Raw genomic sequence first — 19,582 nt, forward strand, 5'->3', positions numbered from 1 at the left:
GCCTTTAACCGTATCAAGGCCGACATCGCCAAGGCCGCGATGCATGCGGTCGATGAGACGCTTCCCTTCCAAGTCGAGAGCGATGCATCAGACGCCGCTCTGGCCGCCACCCTCAACCAGGCAGGCAGGCCTGTGGAATTCTTTTCCCGCACCCTTCATGCCTCTGAAATTCGACAGTCCTCAGTCGAAAAAGAGGCCCAAGCCATCGTTGAAGCTGTGCGGTATTGGAGGCATTACTTGGCCGGCAGGAGATTCACTCTCCTCACTGACCAATGGTTGGTTGCCTTCATGCTTAAGAACACACAGTGGGGCAAGATCAAAAGCTATAAAATCTTGAGGTGGAGGATCGAGCTCTCCACGTACAATTCCGAGATTTTGTATCGCCCCGGTAAGCTCAACAAGCCCCCCGATGCCGTATCCCGAGGTACATGTGCCAGCGCACAAGTGGACCGATTCCGGACCCTACACAACGATCTCTGTCACCCGGGAGTCACCCGCTTTTATCACTTCATTAAGGCCCGCAATCTGCCCTACTCTATCGAGGAAGTCAGGGCTATCACCAGAGACTGCCCGGTCTGCGCAGATGCAAACCGCATTTCTACCGGCCAGACTGTGCGCGCCTGGTGAAGGCCTCCCGCCCATTTGAACGCCTCAGCGTGGGCCCCTCCCCTCCACCGACCGCAACACATACTTTCTCAGCATGGTCGATGAATATTCCCGATTCCCCTTTGCCGTCCCATGCCCCGACATGACGTCTGCCACCGTCATCAAAGCCCTCAACACCATCTTCGCTCTGTTCGGTTTCCCCGCCTACGTCCACAGCGACCGGTGATCCTCATTCATGAGCGAGGAGCTGCGCCAGTACCTGCTCATCAGGGGCATTGCCTCGAGCAGGACGACCAGCTACAAACCCAGGGGAAACGGGCAGGTGGAGAGGGAGAATGGGACGGTCTGGAGGTCCGTCCAGCTGGCCCTACGGTCCAGACATCTCCCGGCCTCCCGCTGGCAGGAGGTCCTCCCCGACGCACTTCACCCCATTCAATCGCTCCTGTGCACCGCGACTAATGAAAGCCCCATGAACGTCTCTTTGCCTTCCCTAGAAAGTCCACCTCCGGGGTTTTGTTCCCGGCATGGTTGGCAGCTCCAGGACCCGCTCTCCTCCGTAGACACCTCTGACTCCACAAGGCGGACCCGTTGGTTGAGAGGGTACAGCTACTTCATGCTAACCCATAGTACACCTACGTAGCGTACCCCGACAGCCGCCAAGTCAGTGTCTCCCTCAGGGACCTGGCACCAGCTGGTTCCACACACCCCCCCCCACCCCCCTGCCCCGGTGCCACCCTCCCTTCCCCCGGCGCACCCCACCGCAGCCCCCGCTCCGGGACAATCCGTCCTCCCCTTGCTCACACCCGGGGATGAAGAGGATTTCGACACGCTCCCAGAGTCACCGAAGGCCAAGCCGCCGCCGGAGTCACCACCAGCACTGCGGCGCTCTCAACGACAGATCAAGGCACCGGACCGCCTGAATTTGTAATATTATCTGTACTTTTAAAACACAACTTTCTGTATATAGTTCTCCACCACCCCCGCCGGACTCATTTTTTAACAGGGGGTGACTGTGGTAGTCACCACTGATGTATATATTGTATATATAGGATGTTGATATAGGTGCTTTACGGTAAGGCCCCTGTACTACAGGTACGGGGGTAGATCCCTGCCTGCTGGTTCCACCCAGTAGGCGGAGTATAAATATGTGTGCTCCCAGTACAGCAGCCATTTAGTCAGCTGCTGTAGGAGGCCACATCTCAGTGTAGTAAAGCCTCGATTACATCCTACTCTCATCTTAGTGTAATTGATCATGCACCAGCACCATAGTCCTATCTGACTGCATCACAGCTTGGTATGGCAACTGCTCAGCCCAAGACCGTAAGAAACTACAGAGAGTTGTGAACACAGCCCAGTCCATCACACAGACCCGCCTCCCATCCAGTGACTCTGTCTACACCTCCTGCTGCTTTGGGAAAGCGGGCAGCATAATCAAAGACCTCTCCCACCTGGGGTATTCTCTCTTCCAACCTCTTCTATCAGACAGCACATACAAAAGCCTGAGAACACACACAAATAGATTTAAAAAGCTTCATCTCTGCTGTTACCAGACTCCTGAATGATCCTCTTATGGACTGAACTGGTCTCTCTAGCATCCTCTCTACTGTTGTTACCACTATTGTCATGTGAGAGTACCTTTAAGAAATGGGTGTTTATAAATGGGTGTGTATATAAATATCTGTAGTGAGAGTACCTTTAAGAAATGGGTGTTTACCACTGCAGTGATGTCAGAGAGTGGGTGGAGCTGGGAAGTCTGACAGCTTTTTACTTTCGTTTTTGAGCAGGCTGCAGGGTGTGTTTTAGTTTTGTTTTCAGTGTTGGAGCTGAAGCCAGACCAAGCAGGTGGACTGCTGTTCTCTCTGCCATCAAAAGACTATCTCTTGATCATTTGGTGAATTCAGAATTATAAATGTTTTCAGCAGTGACTTTAACCTGATGTGCTTCTGGTAAAGGTTTTGTTTTTAAATCGTATGGATGTTAAAAAGGAAAGCTTAAAGGTTTACTTAGTGTTGTAGTCTTTGGGGTTTGTATTTGAATTAATGGTTGCTAAGATGTTCACTGTATGTTTTAAAAAGGTTAACTTGAGTTCATAGAATAAACATTGTTATGCTTTAAAAAATACTTTTCCATTTCTGCTGTACCACACCTGAAGAGTGGGCCGTGTGCTCCCCGTACCACAATCTAGTAAAAGTTGTGGGTCAGGTGAACTCCATGATACACTTTGGGGTTCTCTAAACCCTGGCCCATAACATTATACTTTGTATGCTTCACCCAATGTCTATGTCTATACATTTACATTGTGTATTTATCACGGGCGGGATTCTCCAACCCCCCACCGGGTCGGAGAATCGCCGGGGAGCGGCGTGAATCCCGCCCCCGCCGGCCGCCGAATTCTCCGGCACCGAAAATTCGGCGGGGGCGGGAATCACGGCACGCCGGTCGGCTGGCACCCCCCCGGCAATTCTCCGGCCCATGATGGGCCGAAGTCCCGCTGCTGTCATGCCCGTCCCGCTGACGTGAATCAAACCACCTACCTTATCGGCGGGACTGGCGGCGCGTGCAGGCTCCGGGGTCCTGGGGGGGGGCCAGGGCGATCTGGCCCCATGGGGTGCTCCCACAGTGGCCTGGCCCGCGATCGAGGCCCACCGATCCGCGGGCGGGCCTGTGCCATGGGGGCACTCTTTATTCCGCATCGGCTGTGTAGGTCTCTGCGATGGCTGACGCATAAGTGACCCCCCCCCCCGGCGCATGCACGGGGATGATGTCAGCAGCCGCTGACACTCCCGCGCATGTGTGGACTTCTGACGACCGGTGAAGTCCTTTCAGCCCCGACTGGCGTGGCGCCAAAGGCCTTTCCTGCCAGCTGGCAGCGCGCCAACCACTCCGGCACGGGGCTAGCCCCTCAAGGTGAGGGCTTGGCCACTAAAAGTGCAGAGAAATCCGCACCTTTGGGGCGACCCGACGCCGGAGTGGTTCCCGCCACTCCATCCCGCTGGGAACCCCCCACCCGGTAGGTAGGGGAGAATCTCGCCCCTCATGTCCTATGTTTTTCATGTATCGAACGATCTGCCTGGAGGGTACACAGAACAATACTTTTCACAGTTCCTCGGTACACGTGAAAATAAATCTAAATCTAAACTAAATCTAAAATCTAAGGAATCTGTCAGCAATGGTCCTCACAGTCTGTGTGAGAACTTTAAGTCAATAAAATTCACGGTTCTATCTCCACAGCTGGAACATCACAAGAAAGTGTCATTTACGGGTGCGGGAACTGTACTGGAAATCTGTCCTTTAATGGCGGTAGATTGTCAGCGGCTGTGACTGAGCGATGCTGCCAATCTGATCTCTGCAACAACCAAACCATCACAGGTATGGCACGAACCTATACTTTTGGGAAGTTTCAACTTGATATGCAAAAGGAAAAGTGCAAATGTAACAAGGTGTATAGTTGTAGTCATAACAACATTATGGCACTTAAAGGACCCCAAAATGGCCGTTAGAGTCTTTATGAGGAAGTAGCGGAAGAATGGACAAGTAACCTGGAGGCCAAGGAGAGAGGTTACACTTCGCAAGTGACCTCACTGAAAAGAAAGGAAGAAACGGAACAAAGCGCAGCGGGCAGACCGCAAACAGAGACAATACGATCACGAACTGTACACACGTATTTGGTGCACTGTGCGGGACTGTGCTGACTCGTTCCCAGGCTCGTTCCATCTCTCAATGCAATGGGGAGGGGAGTGAAGCAAGGTGAATGAGGGTGAAAAAGGCGGACAGGAGGGCGAGACAAGGGCTAGCAAAAGGAAGGTAAAACAGGACCAGAGCAGGGCAAGTGCTAGGAGGGGGGCCACCGTGCTAGTGAGGAGGGCTAACACGGAAGGGCAGGAAGAAAGGAGGGCCGCGGCGCGCATCCCAGGGGAGAGGGAGCGCCTGGCACAAAGAGAAGGGGGGGGCAGGGCAGAAGGGAGAGAAGAACACAGGGGGGGGGACAGAGGAACAGGGACTAAGGGGGGGAGAGGAGTCGGGGGGAGAGCGCAGAACAAAAGAGAAGCAAAGGGAAGGGTGAGGTAGATAAGCAGCATGAACACAGGCCTCGGCAGGCATGGAGCAGGGCGAGGAACCAAGATGGTGCCACAAACAGCCACTCGGGAGGGCTTCAGGATGAATGGAGACCCTGGAGTGCAGGGGCGCAGCCACGTGGCATACACACAGCTGGCGGCCATGGTGGGTGCCCCCTGGACAAAAGGAAACCCCGGAGCCCTGGGGCCCGACCTCATGGTGAGAGCGGTGACCGTGGCCATTTTGTACAGCCCCGAATGAAGGGAAACCCCGGAGGGCAGGGGCGCATCCACCAGGTAAGTATGGGTGACCCCGCAGGACCGGGGGGGGGGGCGCAAAACCCCCCCACCAGGATTGTTACCTGGAACGTAAGGGGACTCAACGGCCCGGTCAAAAGATCCAGAGTCTTCACCCACCTAAGAAGCCTGAAAGCTGACATAAGCTACCTACAAGAGACACACCTGAGGGAGAAGGACCGACAGCTGGTAAGGAAGGGCTGGGTGGGACAGACATACCACTCATGCTATGGGACGAGGGCTAGGGGAGTAGCAATATTAATTAGTAAGAGGACGAGGTTTACGGAAACCAAGACAGTTACGCATGCAGGGGGATGGTACGTCATGGTCAGCGGTGTCCTGGAAGGGGCACCGGTCGTACTGGTAAATGTGTATGCTCCCGACTGGGACGACACAGAATCCATAAAGAAGACCATGGCAGAAATCCCCGACCTTGACACACAGCGACTGATCATGGGGGGGCGACTTCAACTGTGTACTGGACCCACTGACTGACCGATCAAACCCCAGAGCAGGGAAAAAGACTGGCATGGCTAGGGAACTAGGAGCATTTATGGAGCAGATGGGGGCGGTGGACCCATGGAGGTTCCTGCACCCGGTAGAGAAGGAATTTTCATACTTCTCACAAGTACACAAGGTATACACCCATATCGACTTCTTTGCAGTGGGGAAATCGGTGCTTCCAGGGATCACGGGAACGGACTACTCCGCGATCGTTATCTCTGACCATGCTCCACACTATATGGATGTGAGGTTGGAGACAGGCCGTGCCCAGCGCCCCACATGGAGGCTGGACACAGACCTCCTGGCCGACAAGGCCTTCTGTCAGAAAACATCGCATTCCATAGGCGACTACGTGAGAAACAACCAAAACGGGGACGTCTCACCCTCCACGTTCTGGGAGGCACTGAAGGCCATGATTAGAGGAGAGATCATAGCCTACAAGGCAAGCAGAGATAGGGAAGAGAGGGTGGCCAGGCAACAACTGGTGGACTCCATCCTGGAAGTCGACAGAAAATACTCCGAGGCCCCGACCGTAGGGCTGCTGGCGGAGAGGAAAGAGCTGCACATGGACTTTAACCTGCTATCCACTAGGAAAGCAGTGTACCAACTCCGTCAGACTCGGGGGACCTTCTACGAACACGGAGACAAGGCTGGCCGCCTATTGGCTCACCAGCTGAGAAAGCAGGCAGCCACAGGGGAAATAGCGCAGGTAAAGGATAGCAGAGGCAGATTGGTAACAGAACCAAAGGAGGTCAATCGGGCATTTGAGACCTTCTACCGGGGACTGTACACCTCCGAGCCCCCCAACAAGGACGCGGGGATGGAACTGTTCCTAGACGGACTGGAACTACCAGTTGTGGGGGAAGACAGATGGGCGGAGCTGGAAGCACCAATAGACCTGGGAGAAATCATGGAGAGCATCAGCTCCATGCAGGTGGGGAAGGCACCGGGACCCGATGGGTTCCCGGCGGACTTCTACAAAGAATTTGCACCAGTCCTGGCCCCACACCTAAGGGACATGTTCGCGGATTCACTGGCAAGGGGCACCCTGCCCCCACGCTAGCGCAGGCCACAATCTCACTGATACCCAAAAATGATAAAGACCTGACGGAATGTGGATCATACAGACCCATTTCACTGCTGAATGTGGATGCGAAAATACTCGCAAAGGTCCTGGCCAAAAGGCTGGAGGGCTGTGTACCAGAGGTGGTCACAGAGGACCAAACCGGCTTTGTCAAGGGTAGGCAGCTCACTGCGAACATAACGCGACTGCTGAACGTAATAATGACACCCTCCCCCTCTGGGAGAGAACACCAGAGGTGATCGTCTCCCTGGATGCAGAAAAGGCCTTCGACAGAGTCAAATGGAAATACCTCCTCAAGGTACTGGAACGGTTTGGGCTAGGAGCGGGGTTCAAGCCTGGGTGATGCTCTTGTACAACGCTCCCAAAGCGAGCGTCCAAACTAACACCAGCAGCTCTAAATACTTCCAGCTACAGAGAGGAACAAGATAGGGCTGCCCTCTGTCCCCACTCTTGTTCGTGCTAGCAATCGAACCCCTGGCGACAGCCCTGCGGGACGCAAAAAGCTGGAAGGGAATCCGGAGAGGAGACAGAGAGCACAGAGTCTCACTCTATGCAGACGACCTGCTCCTCTATGTCTGAAAGCCAGAGGAGGGACTGAAGGCAATACTGCAAATGCTGAAAGAGTTTGGAACCTTCTCGGGCTACAAACTTAACCTGGGCAAAAGCGAGGCATTCCCAGTGAACCCAAACGGGGGAGGGAGAGAGCTCGAGGGGCTCCCGTTCAAACAGCCCAGAACAGATTCCGCTACCTGGGGATCCAGATAGCCAGAGACTGGACACAGATCCACAAGTGGAACCTGACCAGCCTGGTGGAGGAAGTAAGAAGAGACCTTCAAAGATGAGGCTCACCCCCACTCTCCCTGGCGGGGAGAGAGCAGACGATCAAGGTGAACGTACTGCCAAGGTTCCTCTTCCTGTTTAGATCCATTCCGATCTTTATCTCCAAGGCCTTTTTCCAAAACGTAGACAGTCTAATCATGGTGTGTGTGTGTGTGGGCGGGGGGTGGGAATCCCCAAACAGACACTGCAAAGGAGGAAAATCAAAGGGGGCCTGGCTTTACCGAACCTACAATACTACCACTGGGCTGCAACGGCAGAAAGAGTGAGGGGATGGGTACAAGAACCTGACACAGATTGGGTACAAATGGAGGAGGCATACTGTAAAGGAACGACCCTCCGGGCCCTAGCTACAGCAGCACTCCCATCCCCCTCAACAAGATGCACAATGAGCCCAGTGGTAGCGGCCACGCTGAGAACGTGGACCCAGCTCAGACAACACTTTGGGATATCTAAAATGTCCCACAAGGCCCCCATCTGCGGCAATCACAGATTCCCCCCAGCCATGCTAGATACCACCTTCAAAAGATGGAGGCAGGACGGGGGCACAATGACGGTTGGGGACTTCTACGTAGGGCACAGACTGGCGACACTGGACAAACTGACGAGGAAGTGGAGGCTAGCAAAAGGACAGGAAATGATACACCTCCAATACACCTGCAAAGAGACAGTGGGGTACCCCGGGGCCCCAAAAAGCACACCACTAGAGGACCTGATAGGCACAAGCAACGAGAAAGGGGGGCTATGTGGGAAAATATATGGACAGCTACTGGACAGAGCCCGGACTCCACTGGACGAGGTCAGACAAAAATGGGAGGACGAACTGGGAACAGAGGTAGGATGGGGACTCTGGAGCGAAGCACTGAGCAGGGCTAACTCCACCTCCTCCTGCACAAGGCTAAGCCTAATGCAGCTCAAAGTGGTGCACAGAGCCCACTTGACCAGAACCCGAATGAGTTGGTTCTTCCTGGAGGTGGAGGACAAATGTGAGCGGATCCAGAGGGGCCCGGCCAACCACACCCACATGTTTTGGGCTTGTCCCAAACTTGCTGGTTTCTGGACAGCCTTCTCCGAGGCAATGTCCAACGTTGTGGGGGTGACGGTGAAGCCATGCCTGAGAGTGGCAATCTTCAGGGTATCGAAGCAGCCAGAGTTACACATGAGGAGGGGGGCCAATGCCCTAGCTTTCGCTTCCCTAATCGCACGCCGGAGAATCCTGCTCGGCTGGCGATCGGCAGCACCACCCACAGCTGCAGACTGGCTCGCTGACCTCTCGGAATTTCTCCACCTTAAGAAGATTAAGTACGCCACCCGAGGGTCAGAGGAAGGCTTCCTGGATACTTGGGGGCAGTTTGTCGGTCTGTTCCAAATCCTGTTCGAGGTCAGCAACGAGGAGTAGCCTAATAAGAATTTTTTTTTAAAACACCAAGATAGATGAGTTACCAAAAGACTGCGCAACCCGGGGGAAAAGCACAGCCGAAAGACACGTAGGGAAAAGACTGCGCAACCCGGGGAAAAGCACAGCCGAAAGGCACGTAGGGTCAGTTAAACGAAGGACAAGCTAAACCTCTGAATAATAAAGGAAATTAGCGCAGGCGAGAAAAATGTGATGTGTATATATAGAACTGTTTATAAATATGAGAAATGCCAATAACAAGATTTTAAGGGCAGCACGGTAGCATTGTGGATAGCACAATTGCTTCACAGCTCCAGAGTCCCAGGTTCGATTCCAGCTTGGGTCACTGTCTGTGCGGAGTCTGCACATCCTCCCCGTGTGTGCGTGGGTTTCCTCCGGGTGCTCCGGTTTCCTCCCACAATCCAAAAGATGTGCAGGTTAGGTGGATTGGCCATGATAAATTGCCCTTAGTGTCCAAAATTGCCCTTAGTGTTGGGTGGGGTCATTGGGTTATGGGGATAGGGTGGCGGTGTTGACCTTGGGTAGGGTGCTCTTTCCAAGATTCGGTGCAGACTCGATGGGCCGAATGGCCTCCTTCTGCACTGTAAATTCTATAAACAAAAAAAGAGACTTCACTAAAATTGATACCGTATCACGTGAGGAGACAGGAGGAGAGATACCTAAAACCTCAGTCAAAGAGTTTGGGTTTAAGAGCCTTTTAAGAAGGAAAGACGGGTGGAGGGGTTCAGGGAGTGAGTTTCAGAATATCGGGCCCCAGGCAGAGGAAGACAAAGCGCCAGGGGCACAGAAATCCGAAGCTGTGCTGGTGGGGCCAGAATTGCAGCAGGGCAGAACTGTAAGAGGTCACAGAGATAGGAAGGGATGGGGCCTCAGAGTGGGAGAAAGCACAAAGGGGCAGTATTGAAGTGGGAAATGGCCCCTTGTCCATCCAGAATTGCCCACACAATTGTGTCCATTGCCCATCAAACCATGTAAACTTTGCACCAACCTGAATCTACATGGGAGGGGCAAGAATGAAATTTAAAAATCTAGAACAATTAGGCTGAAGAGCCAAGTCTTCATGGGGATTTGTAGGAGTCTGCAATAACAAGCCCAATTGAGGAAAATGGGCCTGAATGTCTGGTGGGGGCAGTGGCAATCTTACTGTTATGAGGGCCCTGTGCTCAACTTCACCTTTGCCCCACCCTACTTGTTACGATCCCAGCTGATGTTACGACTGGGCATGTCATATCCCAGATGGAATCCGGCTTGAGAGATCCTTATTTATATCTTTTGGTTTAGATTCCTGGATGAACAGATTCACAGGTCTGCAATTAACTTTCAACAAAAGAACAGAATATTTATTAAGCAAGAAAACATGAACTGTAATACACTACTTCTTCACTCCAACTATTTTGAGTCACCATAGTCCCAGATGACCATCGGCTGCTTTACCATTTGAGGGGGGAGAGCTGACTGGTGGTGATTTAACCTGAGGATCACCACACCTCAGGCAAGGGACAGGTTTGAGAAGGCAGAGCCTTCATGGATAATCCGCGCTGTTGGCATTGCTCTGCATCACAAACCAGGGGCGAAATTCTCCTACCCGCCCCGCCACATTTCTGCCCCGACCGGCCGGCGGGAGTCTCCGTAACACCGGCCGGTCAATGGGGTTTCCCATTGTGGGGCAGCCCCACGCCGTCGGGAAACCCCTGGGCGCCGGCAAAACGGAGACTCCCGCCGGCGGAGAATGACGCCCCAGCTGTCAGCCAACTGAGCTAAACCGGCCCTCAGCTACACATTTACAGATTTAAAAGGATAACACAAGTTACAAAATCTAGCTCAAAATCTAATGTTCTCAGGAAGCACACAATCCATGTAAACCAATTGGCGAAATATGGTCAGAACACACCCCACTCTGAAACCAAGTGACAGATGCCACCTACCATGGGGCGGGATTCTCCAAGCCCGCGCCGGGTCGGAGAATCGCCGGGGCGTGGGAAATTTCCGCCATGCTGCTCCGGTGCCGGGACGCGATTCTCCGGAGACCTGAGAATCGGCACCAATCGCGCCTGTGCGGTCGCCGCGGCGCCGGTCGGGGGCCGCTGAAATAGGCCCCCACGGTGATTCTCCATGGACGAAAGGCCGAATTCCCACCAAGTTCCGCCGAGTCCCGCCGACGTGGTTCCAACCTGGTACCACCCGGCGGGAACTCGGACCCGCAGTCGCGGTAAACGTCCTGGTGGGGGACGGGGGATCTGATTCCAGGGGGTGGCCTCCACGGGGTCTAGGCCCGCGGGCTTCCGATCGGCGGGCGGCCGCGATCTGAAGGGGACCTACCTCCTTCCGCGCGGCCTGCTGTAAGGTCTCCGACATGCTGCTCTCTGCCGGCACGGAGACGGCAACCACGCGCATGCACTAGCATGGGGACGGCCGTTGTGCGCATGCACGGACTTGCGCCAGCCGTGCAGGCCCACCTTTCGGCGCTGGAGCAGCGCGCAGCGCTCCGGCGCCATGCTAGCCCCCTAAAGACCGGTGAATTACTGAGCCAGGAGGCCCGTTGATGCCGGCGAGCACCACTCCGGTGTTTACGCCGGCGTCAACACTTGGCCGGGGTTTCGGGGAATCTCGGCCCATATCTTCCGTTGGTTTCTCATCAATTCCCCCTCCGCCCCTCTCACAGATGCCTCTCACATAGCGAACCACCTGGTCTCACTGGAACCCTGGGCTGGATTCTCAACCGGCGGGATGCTCCATTTTGCCGGCAGCCCGGGGGTTTACCAACGACGTGGGGCTGCCCCACAATTGGAAATCCCATTGACCGGCGGGAGTAACCGAGCATCCCGCCGGCGGGGTGAACCTGAAATGTGGTGGGGCGGAAAATCCAGCCCCCTGCCTTCTGTATGAGGGTTTCCAAACTCCACTCTCAAAGAACATGTTTTGGAATCATCCCTCTGCCATACTTCCTCTCGGGTGGCTTCACCAAGGATCCACCTCTCCTTCGGTAGCCCTCACGGTCACCACGTGCATTCAAGCTTCATCTTCCACAGACTCTCTCAGACACCCAGTCACAGCAACAGAACTGCTCCTTCACGGGCTGCTTTAACCCTTCACCAACCTTCTGATCACTTCAGATATCTGGCTTCTCACCGAATCAACTTTTCATCTGCTTCATACAGCTGACTTTAATTTAGAGCACTTCCTCTGCTCGTTAATAATAATAATAATCTTTATTGTCACAAGTAGGCTTACATTAACACTGTAATGAAGTGACAGTGAAAATCCCCAAGTCGCCACATTCCGGCGCCTGTTCAGGTACACAGAGGGAGAATTCAGAATGACCAATTCACCTAACAAGCATGTTTTCGGGAAAGTTGGAGGAAACCGGAGCACCCGGAGGAAACCTCTTTACATGAATCCCCCTGAAAAGGATCTTGTTCAATTCCTGTTCTTTGCTCCTTTGACTTAACAGTCTTTCTGAGAAGTTTTTTCTCCCCCACCCCTTGTTTTCTGGGACTTTGTTTTGTTCTTTGGGGGAAATATGCTCTCTTAAGCTGCCTCTCCTGTGTCCAGTTTCTCCTCACTTACAATTAACCCAAAAGCTCTTGGCATTTCAGTGTGGCCCCTGGTTGCTAAGCAAAAGTCGGGACACTTTATTTGCTTTACCATTGTTAAAACCCTCATTACAGTGCAGGGATCTGAATCGAACTGGAGTTATTCACCCTTTCTTAACATACAAACACAGAAACATAACATAAAGCCTATTTAAAGCAATATCTTATTTCTAATACCCACAGAAATAAATATAAACCAGTTCAAATGATCTCTATATCCTGCCCATCGCCTCCATTCCCTGCAAAATCTTCAGGCCAAAGCCAAGAAAATTCATAAACTGATCAGTGCTTCTTCCCTTCTGAAAACTTGGCTGTGTGAATAATGACTTGCCTTTTTGAAATCCAAGCTTACCTCTTGTCTGAATGATGGTAAAGAGGGAAAATATTGTGAGAAATCTGGAACTTGCTTTTACTGTTTGCAATTAACCAACACAGTTCAGGATGTGCCTTTTCTTTGGTTTGTTTCCAGAATATGATTCTCTCAAACCTACTCGCTCAGTATGATCCCCGCCAAACTGCTCCCAGTGATTTCCGCCACAATTTCCACGAGAGAGCTGTTTCACTTTCCAACAAGCCAGGTAAATGTGAGTGGAGCTATTCAGCCAATCGTAGATTGGTGCCTCCTTTGAGAGCCTATCAGCAGCAAATGCTGGAAAAAGCCAGTTTGTGATTGGCTGAATGGCTCCATTGCATTTTCAAGCGGCAAAGCAATCAGTCGTCAGGGTACGGGAAAAGCCTGGAATGTCGGTTCAGTCGGAATTCTCCGTCCGTTCCTGCCGACGGGATTCTCCGGTCCCGCTGCAGTTAATGAAGCTTCGGCTGAGCGCCAAATTCTCCCTCCTCGCTGGTAGCAGTGGTGGGGCAAGCTTGGATTGAAGAATCCCAGCCCTCACGTCCCTTTCTGTTTGGCTCCGAGAATTAACAGGGGAGAATGTTTTTAGACTCATCCATTTTGGGCTCTCGCCAGAGTCATTTTGGGGCTCTGTGTCAGAGCATGGTGTGTTCATTGTAAATTCGCTCCTGGGTGCGGAGGTGTTCTACCATGTGAAACAGGGCGGAAATCTTTAGTTCCCCAGCTGCCTGTTATTCGGTGGTGCACAGTACGCTGGAGGCGAGATTCTATCTTCCTGCCTCTTGTCAATGGGATTTCCCAATCTAACCACCTGAACCTCGCAGACGTAGGTGCGCTGCCGACGGGAAAAGTGAATTGCACCGACCAGAGAATTCTCGCTACTGGACACTCCAGTGGCCAATTTCCTCCCCAGGATGTTTGAAATGTGTTGGGCTGACAGAACAATCTGACATGTTCTCTTCTTTTGTGTGTCGGTCAGAAGAGGCAAACGCCACCTTGAACGGTCTCGAGTGCAATACATGTGCAACACTTTCGGGCGGTATGTGTCAAGATGCCAAGGAAATGGTGAAATGTGTCGGGAAGCAGACACGGTGTCTCCATTCCTCAGTCATGTGTGAGTCTTAGCTTTCACTCTGTCAGTTATCTCCCAATGTAACACCACAATCGCTCCAGCAGAATTCCAACATAACCCCAATATAACACCATTGTAACAGTAACATTACTTTTTTTTTAGACCTGTCACGCAACTACACCATTAAAGGCTGTGTTTCCGAGAGCTTCTGCAAAAATGCAAACACCATAACAATTCCGAATATCCAACTAAATCAAGACATCGACTGCTGCAACCGGAGTGGGTGTAATGGTAGCCCAGGCAGCACAGCACAAACAGCGATATTCACCAACAATGTGACTGTGTACAATGATAGCCCTGCTGTTCGTTCTCTCATTGCCCTGCCATTAATTACTCTGATACCATGTATGTTTTAACCAGGGCTATGCAAAATGTAATCTGTGCTACGCTAGACTTTTCAATCTGTCCTACGTGAGATGAGACAAACTTTACTTCAGGCAGCCATTTATTGTGATCAGGTATGCACTGCCTGAATGGGCGGTGGGAGCGAGTTCAATATTATCATTCAAAATAGCGGACTGGATAAATACGTTGACATTTAAAAACCTTACGGTCCACGGGAAGTGGAGTTGTGGGATTAAATTAATTGCTCTTTCAAAGGGCCGGCACAGAGGAGATGGGCTGAATATTCTCCTGTGTACCGAAAGATGTTTTGATTTGAGAGGATTTGATGAGTGACATACCATCACATTTTTGGATGTCCACCATTCAGTTGATTGGATTCCACACAGAAACATAGGAACAGGAGTAAGTCATTCAACCCATCGAGCGTGCTCTGTCAATTAGGCTGATCATCTACCTTAATGACACTTTCCTGCACCATCTCCATATCCCTCAATGTCATTAATCCCCAGAAAACTTTTGATTTCTGTCTTGAACATGCTGAATGACTGATAGAGAATTCCGAAGATTCACCGCACTCTGAGTGAAGAAGTTCCACCTCATCTCAGTCTTAAATGGCCGACTCCTTATCCTGTGATTATGACCTGCCTCTCTCCCCATTTTAGGCTCACCAGCCAAGGGAAACATCGTATGTACATCTACCCTGTCCTGTCACAATTGAGGAGGTTTCAATTGCGTCACCCCTCATTCATCGAAAACCAAGGAGTACCAATCCAAATTCCTCAATCTCTTTCCACAAGATAATCTTGCCATCCTTTGATGAAATTGTATTTACTCCTTCTATGATGAACTTGCCTTGTACTTTCCCACTTTTTTATAAGACAATCCCTTGTTTTTGCACTGGCTCAGGTAGGAGAGCTTGCACCTCAATCAAATGGTTGTGTGGTTGAGTTCCACTCCAGAGATTTGAGAACAATACTCCCAGTGGTGTACTGAAGCAGGTTCAGTAGTGAGGGAGCATTGCACTGTCAGAGAAGGTCTGTACTGAAGGAGCATTGCACTGTCAGAGAAGGTCTGTACTGAGGGAGCATTGCATTGTCAGAGAGGGTCTGTGCTGAAGGAGCATTGCACTGTCAGAGCGGGTCTATGCTGAGGGAGCATTGCACTGTCAGATAGGGTCTGTGCTGAGGGAGCATTGCACTGTCAGAGCGGGTCTATGCTGAGGGAGCATTGCACTGTCAGATAGGGTCTGTACTGAAGGGAGCATTGTACTGTCAGAGTGGGTCAGTGCTGAGAGAGAATTGCACTGACAGATAGGGTCTGTACTGAAGGAGCATTGTACTGTCAGAGAGGGTCTGTACTGAGGGAGCATTGCACTGTCAGAGAGGGTCTGTACTGAAGGAGCATTGCACTGTCAGAGAGGGTCTGTGCTGAGGGAGCATTGCACTGTCAGAGAGGGTCTGTACTGAAGGAGCATTGCACTGTCAGAGAGGGTCTGTACTGAAGGAGCATTGCACTGTCAGAGAGGGTCTGTGCTGAAGGAGCATTGCACTGTCAGAGACGGTCTGTACTGATGGAGCATTGCACTGTCAGAGAGGGTCTGTGCTGAGGGAGCATTGCACTGTCAGAGAGGGTCTGTACTGAAGAAGCATTGCACTGTCAGAGAGGGTCTGTACTGAAGGAGCATTGCACTGTCAGCGAGGGTCTGCACTGAAGGAGCATTGCACTGTCAGAGAGAGTCTGTACTGAAGGAGCATTGCACTGTCAGAGAGGGTCTGTGCTGAGGGAACATTGCACTGTCAGAGAGAGTCTGTGCTGAGGGAGCATTGCACTGTCAGAGAGGGTCTGCACTGAAGGAGCATTGCACTGTCAGAGAGAGTCTGTAGTGAAGGAGCATTGCACTGTCAGAGAGGGTCTGTGCTGAGGGAACATTGCACTGTCAGAGAGAGTCTGTGCTGAGGGAGCATTGCACTGTCAGAGAGGGTCTGTACTGAGGGAGCATTGCACTGTCAGCACCGGATATTCGGCGGGGGTGGGAATCACACCGTGCTGGTTGGCGCCCCCCCCCCCCCCCCCCCGGCGATTCTCCGGCCTGCGATGGGCCGAAGTCCCGCTGCTGGAATGCCTCTCCGGTGGAAGTCCACGCATGTGCGGGAGCGTCAGTGGCTGCTGACGTCATCCCCGCGCATGCGCATGCACGGGGGGGGGGGTCACTTCCGCATCGGCCACCACGGAGGCGATGGCCGAGGCGGAACGAAAAGAGTGCCCCCATGGCACAGGCCCGCCTGCGGATCGGTGGGCCCCGATCGCGGGCCAGGCCAACGTGGGGGCACACCCCAGGGGCCAGATCGCCCCGCGCCCCCCCCAGGACCCCGGAGCCCACCTGCGTCGCCAGTCCCGCCGGTAAGGTCGGTGGCTTGATTCACGTCGACGGGACTGGCATGACAGCAGCGGGACTTCGGCCCATCGCGGTCCGGAGAATCGCCGGGGGGGGGTCCGCCGACCGGCGCGGCACGATTCCCGCCCCTGCCGAATTTTTGGTGCCTGAGAATTCGGCGACCGGTGGGGGCGGGATTCACGCCACGCCCCGTCCATTCTCCGACCCGGCGGGGGGTCTGAGAATTCCGCCCCTTACCTCTCCAGTCTCGGATAAAACCATAAGTCATAGGAGCAGAATTAGGCAACTCGGCCCATCGAGTCTGCTCCGCCATTCAATCATGGCTGATATTTTTCTTATCCCCATTCTCCTGCCTTCTCCCCATAACCCCTGATTCCCTTATTAATCAACAACCTATCTATTTCTGTCTTAAAGACACTCAGTGATTTGGCCTTCACAGCCTTCACAGCCTGCTGCAGCAAAGAGTTCCACAGATTGATAGAAGGTGATTGATAGAAGGACTCAAGGGGACATGAGGGAAAATGTTTTTCACCCAGAGGTTGAAGAAAGTCCTGCTCATCTTATTTTAAATGATCGTCCCTTCAGTCTGAGTTTGTGCGCTTTGGTTCTAGTTTCCCTACAAGTGGAAACATCCTCTCTACGTCCACTCTATCCAGGCCTTACAGTCTCCTGATTCTCTCCCTCTCTTCCTGTATTTACGTGTTCACAATCCTTGTTCAAACACCTTAATGCCTTGCTTGCGCGGAATATTAAACCAGTTTGTCAAGAACTGATGTGTGGCTCCTTTCATGTCAAACAAATACTCGGAATTCTGAGAAACTCTGCCCACTGCTGACAGGCTGTTCTCCAACCGCAGAGAGAGAGAGTGAGGGATTGTCAGCCGAGGTGATATGTGAGAAGGGAAGGAGAGAGCGAGCCGCAGGAAAGCACTCCCCCCCCCCCGCCCCACAACACAAACTCTCTCGGTTTAATCCAATGGTGGTTCATGAAATCTCTCGGATTTCGAAACGTTTCTGCAGAATTGGCCTCAGTAGTAATTATTTTTCATGAATGTTTTTATTTTGTTCCACATTTCAGTTTGTTCCTTAAATTACAAATGTCAGAACCACGCATAGTATCAAATAAAAGCAACTAATGTGAAATTAGAATTATAAAAGAGAGATCGACCAAAGAGTGAGAAAAACAAAACACAAACAAACGAGGATCACTGTATATATCGGGAGGGTTTAAACTAGTCTGGCAGGGGGATGGGAAACGGAGCAGCAGGCCAGCAAGTGTAGAGACTGGGGAAGAACTTGAGACTAGGTAGAGCAGGCAGGGGGAGGTCACTGAACTCAGCGGGTCTGGAAGTCGGGAATATGTTTCCTTCAATGCAAGAAGCATAACAGGTAAAACGGATGAACTGAGAGCCTGGATTAATGTGGGGAATTGATGCGACCATCAATTCACTCGAGACAGAGTAGAAATAAACTGTGGCTTTAATCAACTAGAACAGTGCCTGCCTGCGACTGATCTATCACTGAGAACCGCCTACAGGTTGACTGCTCTTTATACCTCCTTGCAAGGGGAGGAGCCATGGGCGGAGCCCACACAGGCCCCAACATGTTCCCTTATGGATAATGCCATACAATGGCCCATAGCTGGAGCCCACAAGGGCAACAGCACAGCACAGATACAATGGTGGATTATTGATATAATACATTCACCCCCTGTTAAAAAAATGAAGTCTGGCGGGGGTGACGGGTTCATAGGTTCAGCCGGTCCGGCGCACGGATTGTGCGCTCGGATCGCCGAAGCTCTGGCGTTGTTGCTGGCCTGGGTGTCGAACTCGTCCGTGCTGGCACCGGTAGTGAGGGCGTCGGTGCGGGTACAGGTGTGGACTCCAGGAGCATCTTTTCTGGAGCTTCATTCATGTGGATCGGTGAAGGGGGGATGGCGGGAGGGAGTGCGGGAACCATACGGGAGCGGAGGCACTAATCATGGTAGGTTGGGCGGGATAGAGTGGAGTGGTGGTGGTGGAATCGGTGGGCGCCAGGTCCCGGAGGGAGACCGTATCCTGTCGGCCATCGGGGTGTTCGATATATGCATACTGGGGATTGGAGTCTAGGAGCTGGACCCTCTTTACCAGAGGGTCGGACTTATGGGGCGAAATTCTCCGCAATCGGCGCGATGTCCGCCGACCGGCGCCAAAAACGGCGCGAATCAGTCCGGCATCTCACCGCCCCAAAGGTGCGGAATCCTCCGCATCTTGATGGGCCGAGTCCTAACCTTGAGGGGCTAGGCCTGCGCCGGACTGATTTCCGCCCCGCCAGCTGGCGGGAAAGGCCTTTGGTGCCCCGCCAGCTGGCGCGGAAATGACATTGCCAGGCACGCATGCGCGGGAGCGTCAGCGGCCGCTCACGGCATCCCTGCGCATGCGCAGTGGAGGGGGTCTCTTCCGCCTCTGCCATGGTGGAGACCGTGGCGAAGGCGGAAGGAAAAGAGTGCCCCCACGGCACAGGCCCGCCCGCGGATCGGTGGGCCCCGATCGCGGGCCAGGCCACCGTGGGGGCACCCCCCGGGGCCAGATCGCCCCGCGCCCCCCCCCCATGACCCCGGAGCCCGCCCGCGCCGCCTTATCCCGCCAGTAAGAGAGGTGATTTAATCCACGCCAGCGAGACAGGCATTCTAGCAGCGGGACTTCGGCCCATCTGGGCCGGAGAATCGCTGGGGGGGCCCGCCAATCGGCGTGGCGCGATTCCCGCCCCCGCCGAATATCCGGTGGCGGAGAATTCGGCAACCGGCGGGGGTGGGATTCAAGCCCGCCCCCGGTGATTCTCCGACCGGGCTGGGGGTCGGAGAATCTCGCCCATGGCTCCTGACGTGTTTACTGAGTAGGACGGGCCCCGGTGTCTTCAGCCAGTCCGGAAGCGAGGCCCCTGAGGTGGATCTCCTGGGGAAAACAAATAGGCGGTCATGAGGGGTC

The 19,582-nt window shown here is 53.2% G+C and overlaps 1 protein-coding gene across 1 annotated transcript in view; it reads left to right on the forward strand.

Moving 5' to 3' along the window:
• Positions 1-16,281, forward strand: part of LOC140386562 (urokinase plasminogen activator surface receptor-like) — a 107,716-nt gene extending 91,435 nt beyond the window's left edge. The window contains exons 8-10 of the mRNA XM_072468985.1: positions 3,838-3,975; positions 13,725-13,859; positions 13,980-16,281. Of these exons, the coding sequence (XP_072325086.1) occupies positions 3,838-3,975; positions 13,725-13,859; positions 13,980-14,233 (527 nt within the window). The 3' untranslated portion in view covers positions 14,234-16,281. The remainder of the gene's footprint in view (positions 1-3,837; positions 3,976-13,724; positions 13,860-13,979) is intronic.
• The last annotated feature ends 3,301 nt before the right edge of the window (positions 16,282-19,582 follow it).

The sequence above is a fragment of the Scyliorhinus torazame genome, chromosome 12 (genome assembly GCF_047496885.1).
Source record: "Scyliorhinus torazame isolate Kashiwa2021f chromosome 12, sScyTor2.1, whole genome shotgun sequence".
NCBI lineage: Eukaryota > Metazoa > Chordata > Chondrichthyes > Carcharhiniformes > Scyliorhinidae > Scyliorhinus > Scyliorhinus torazame.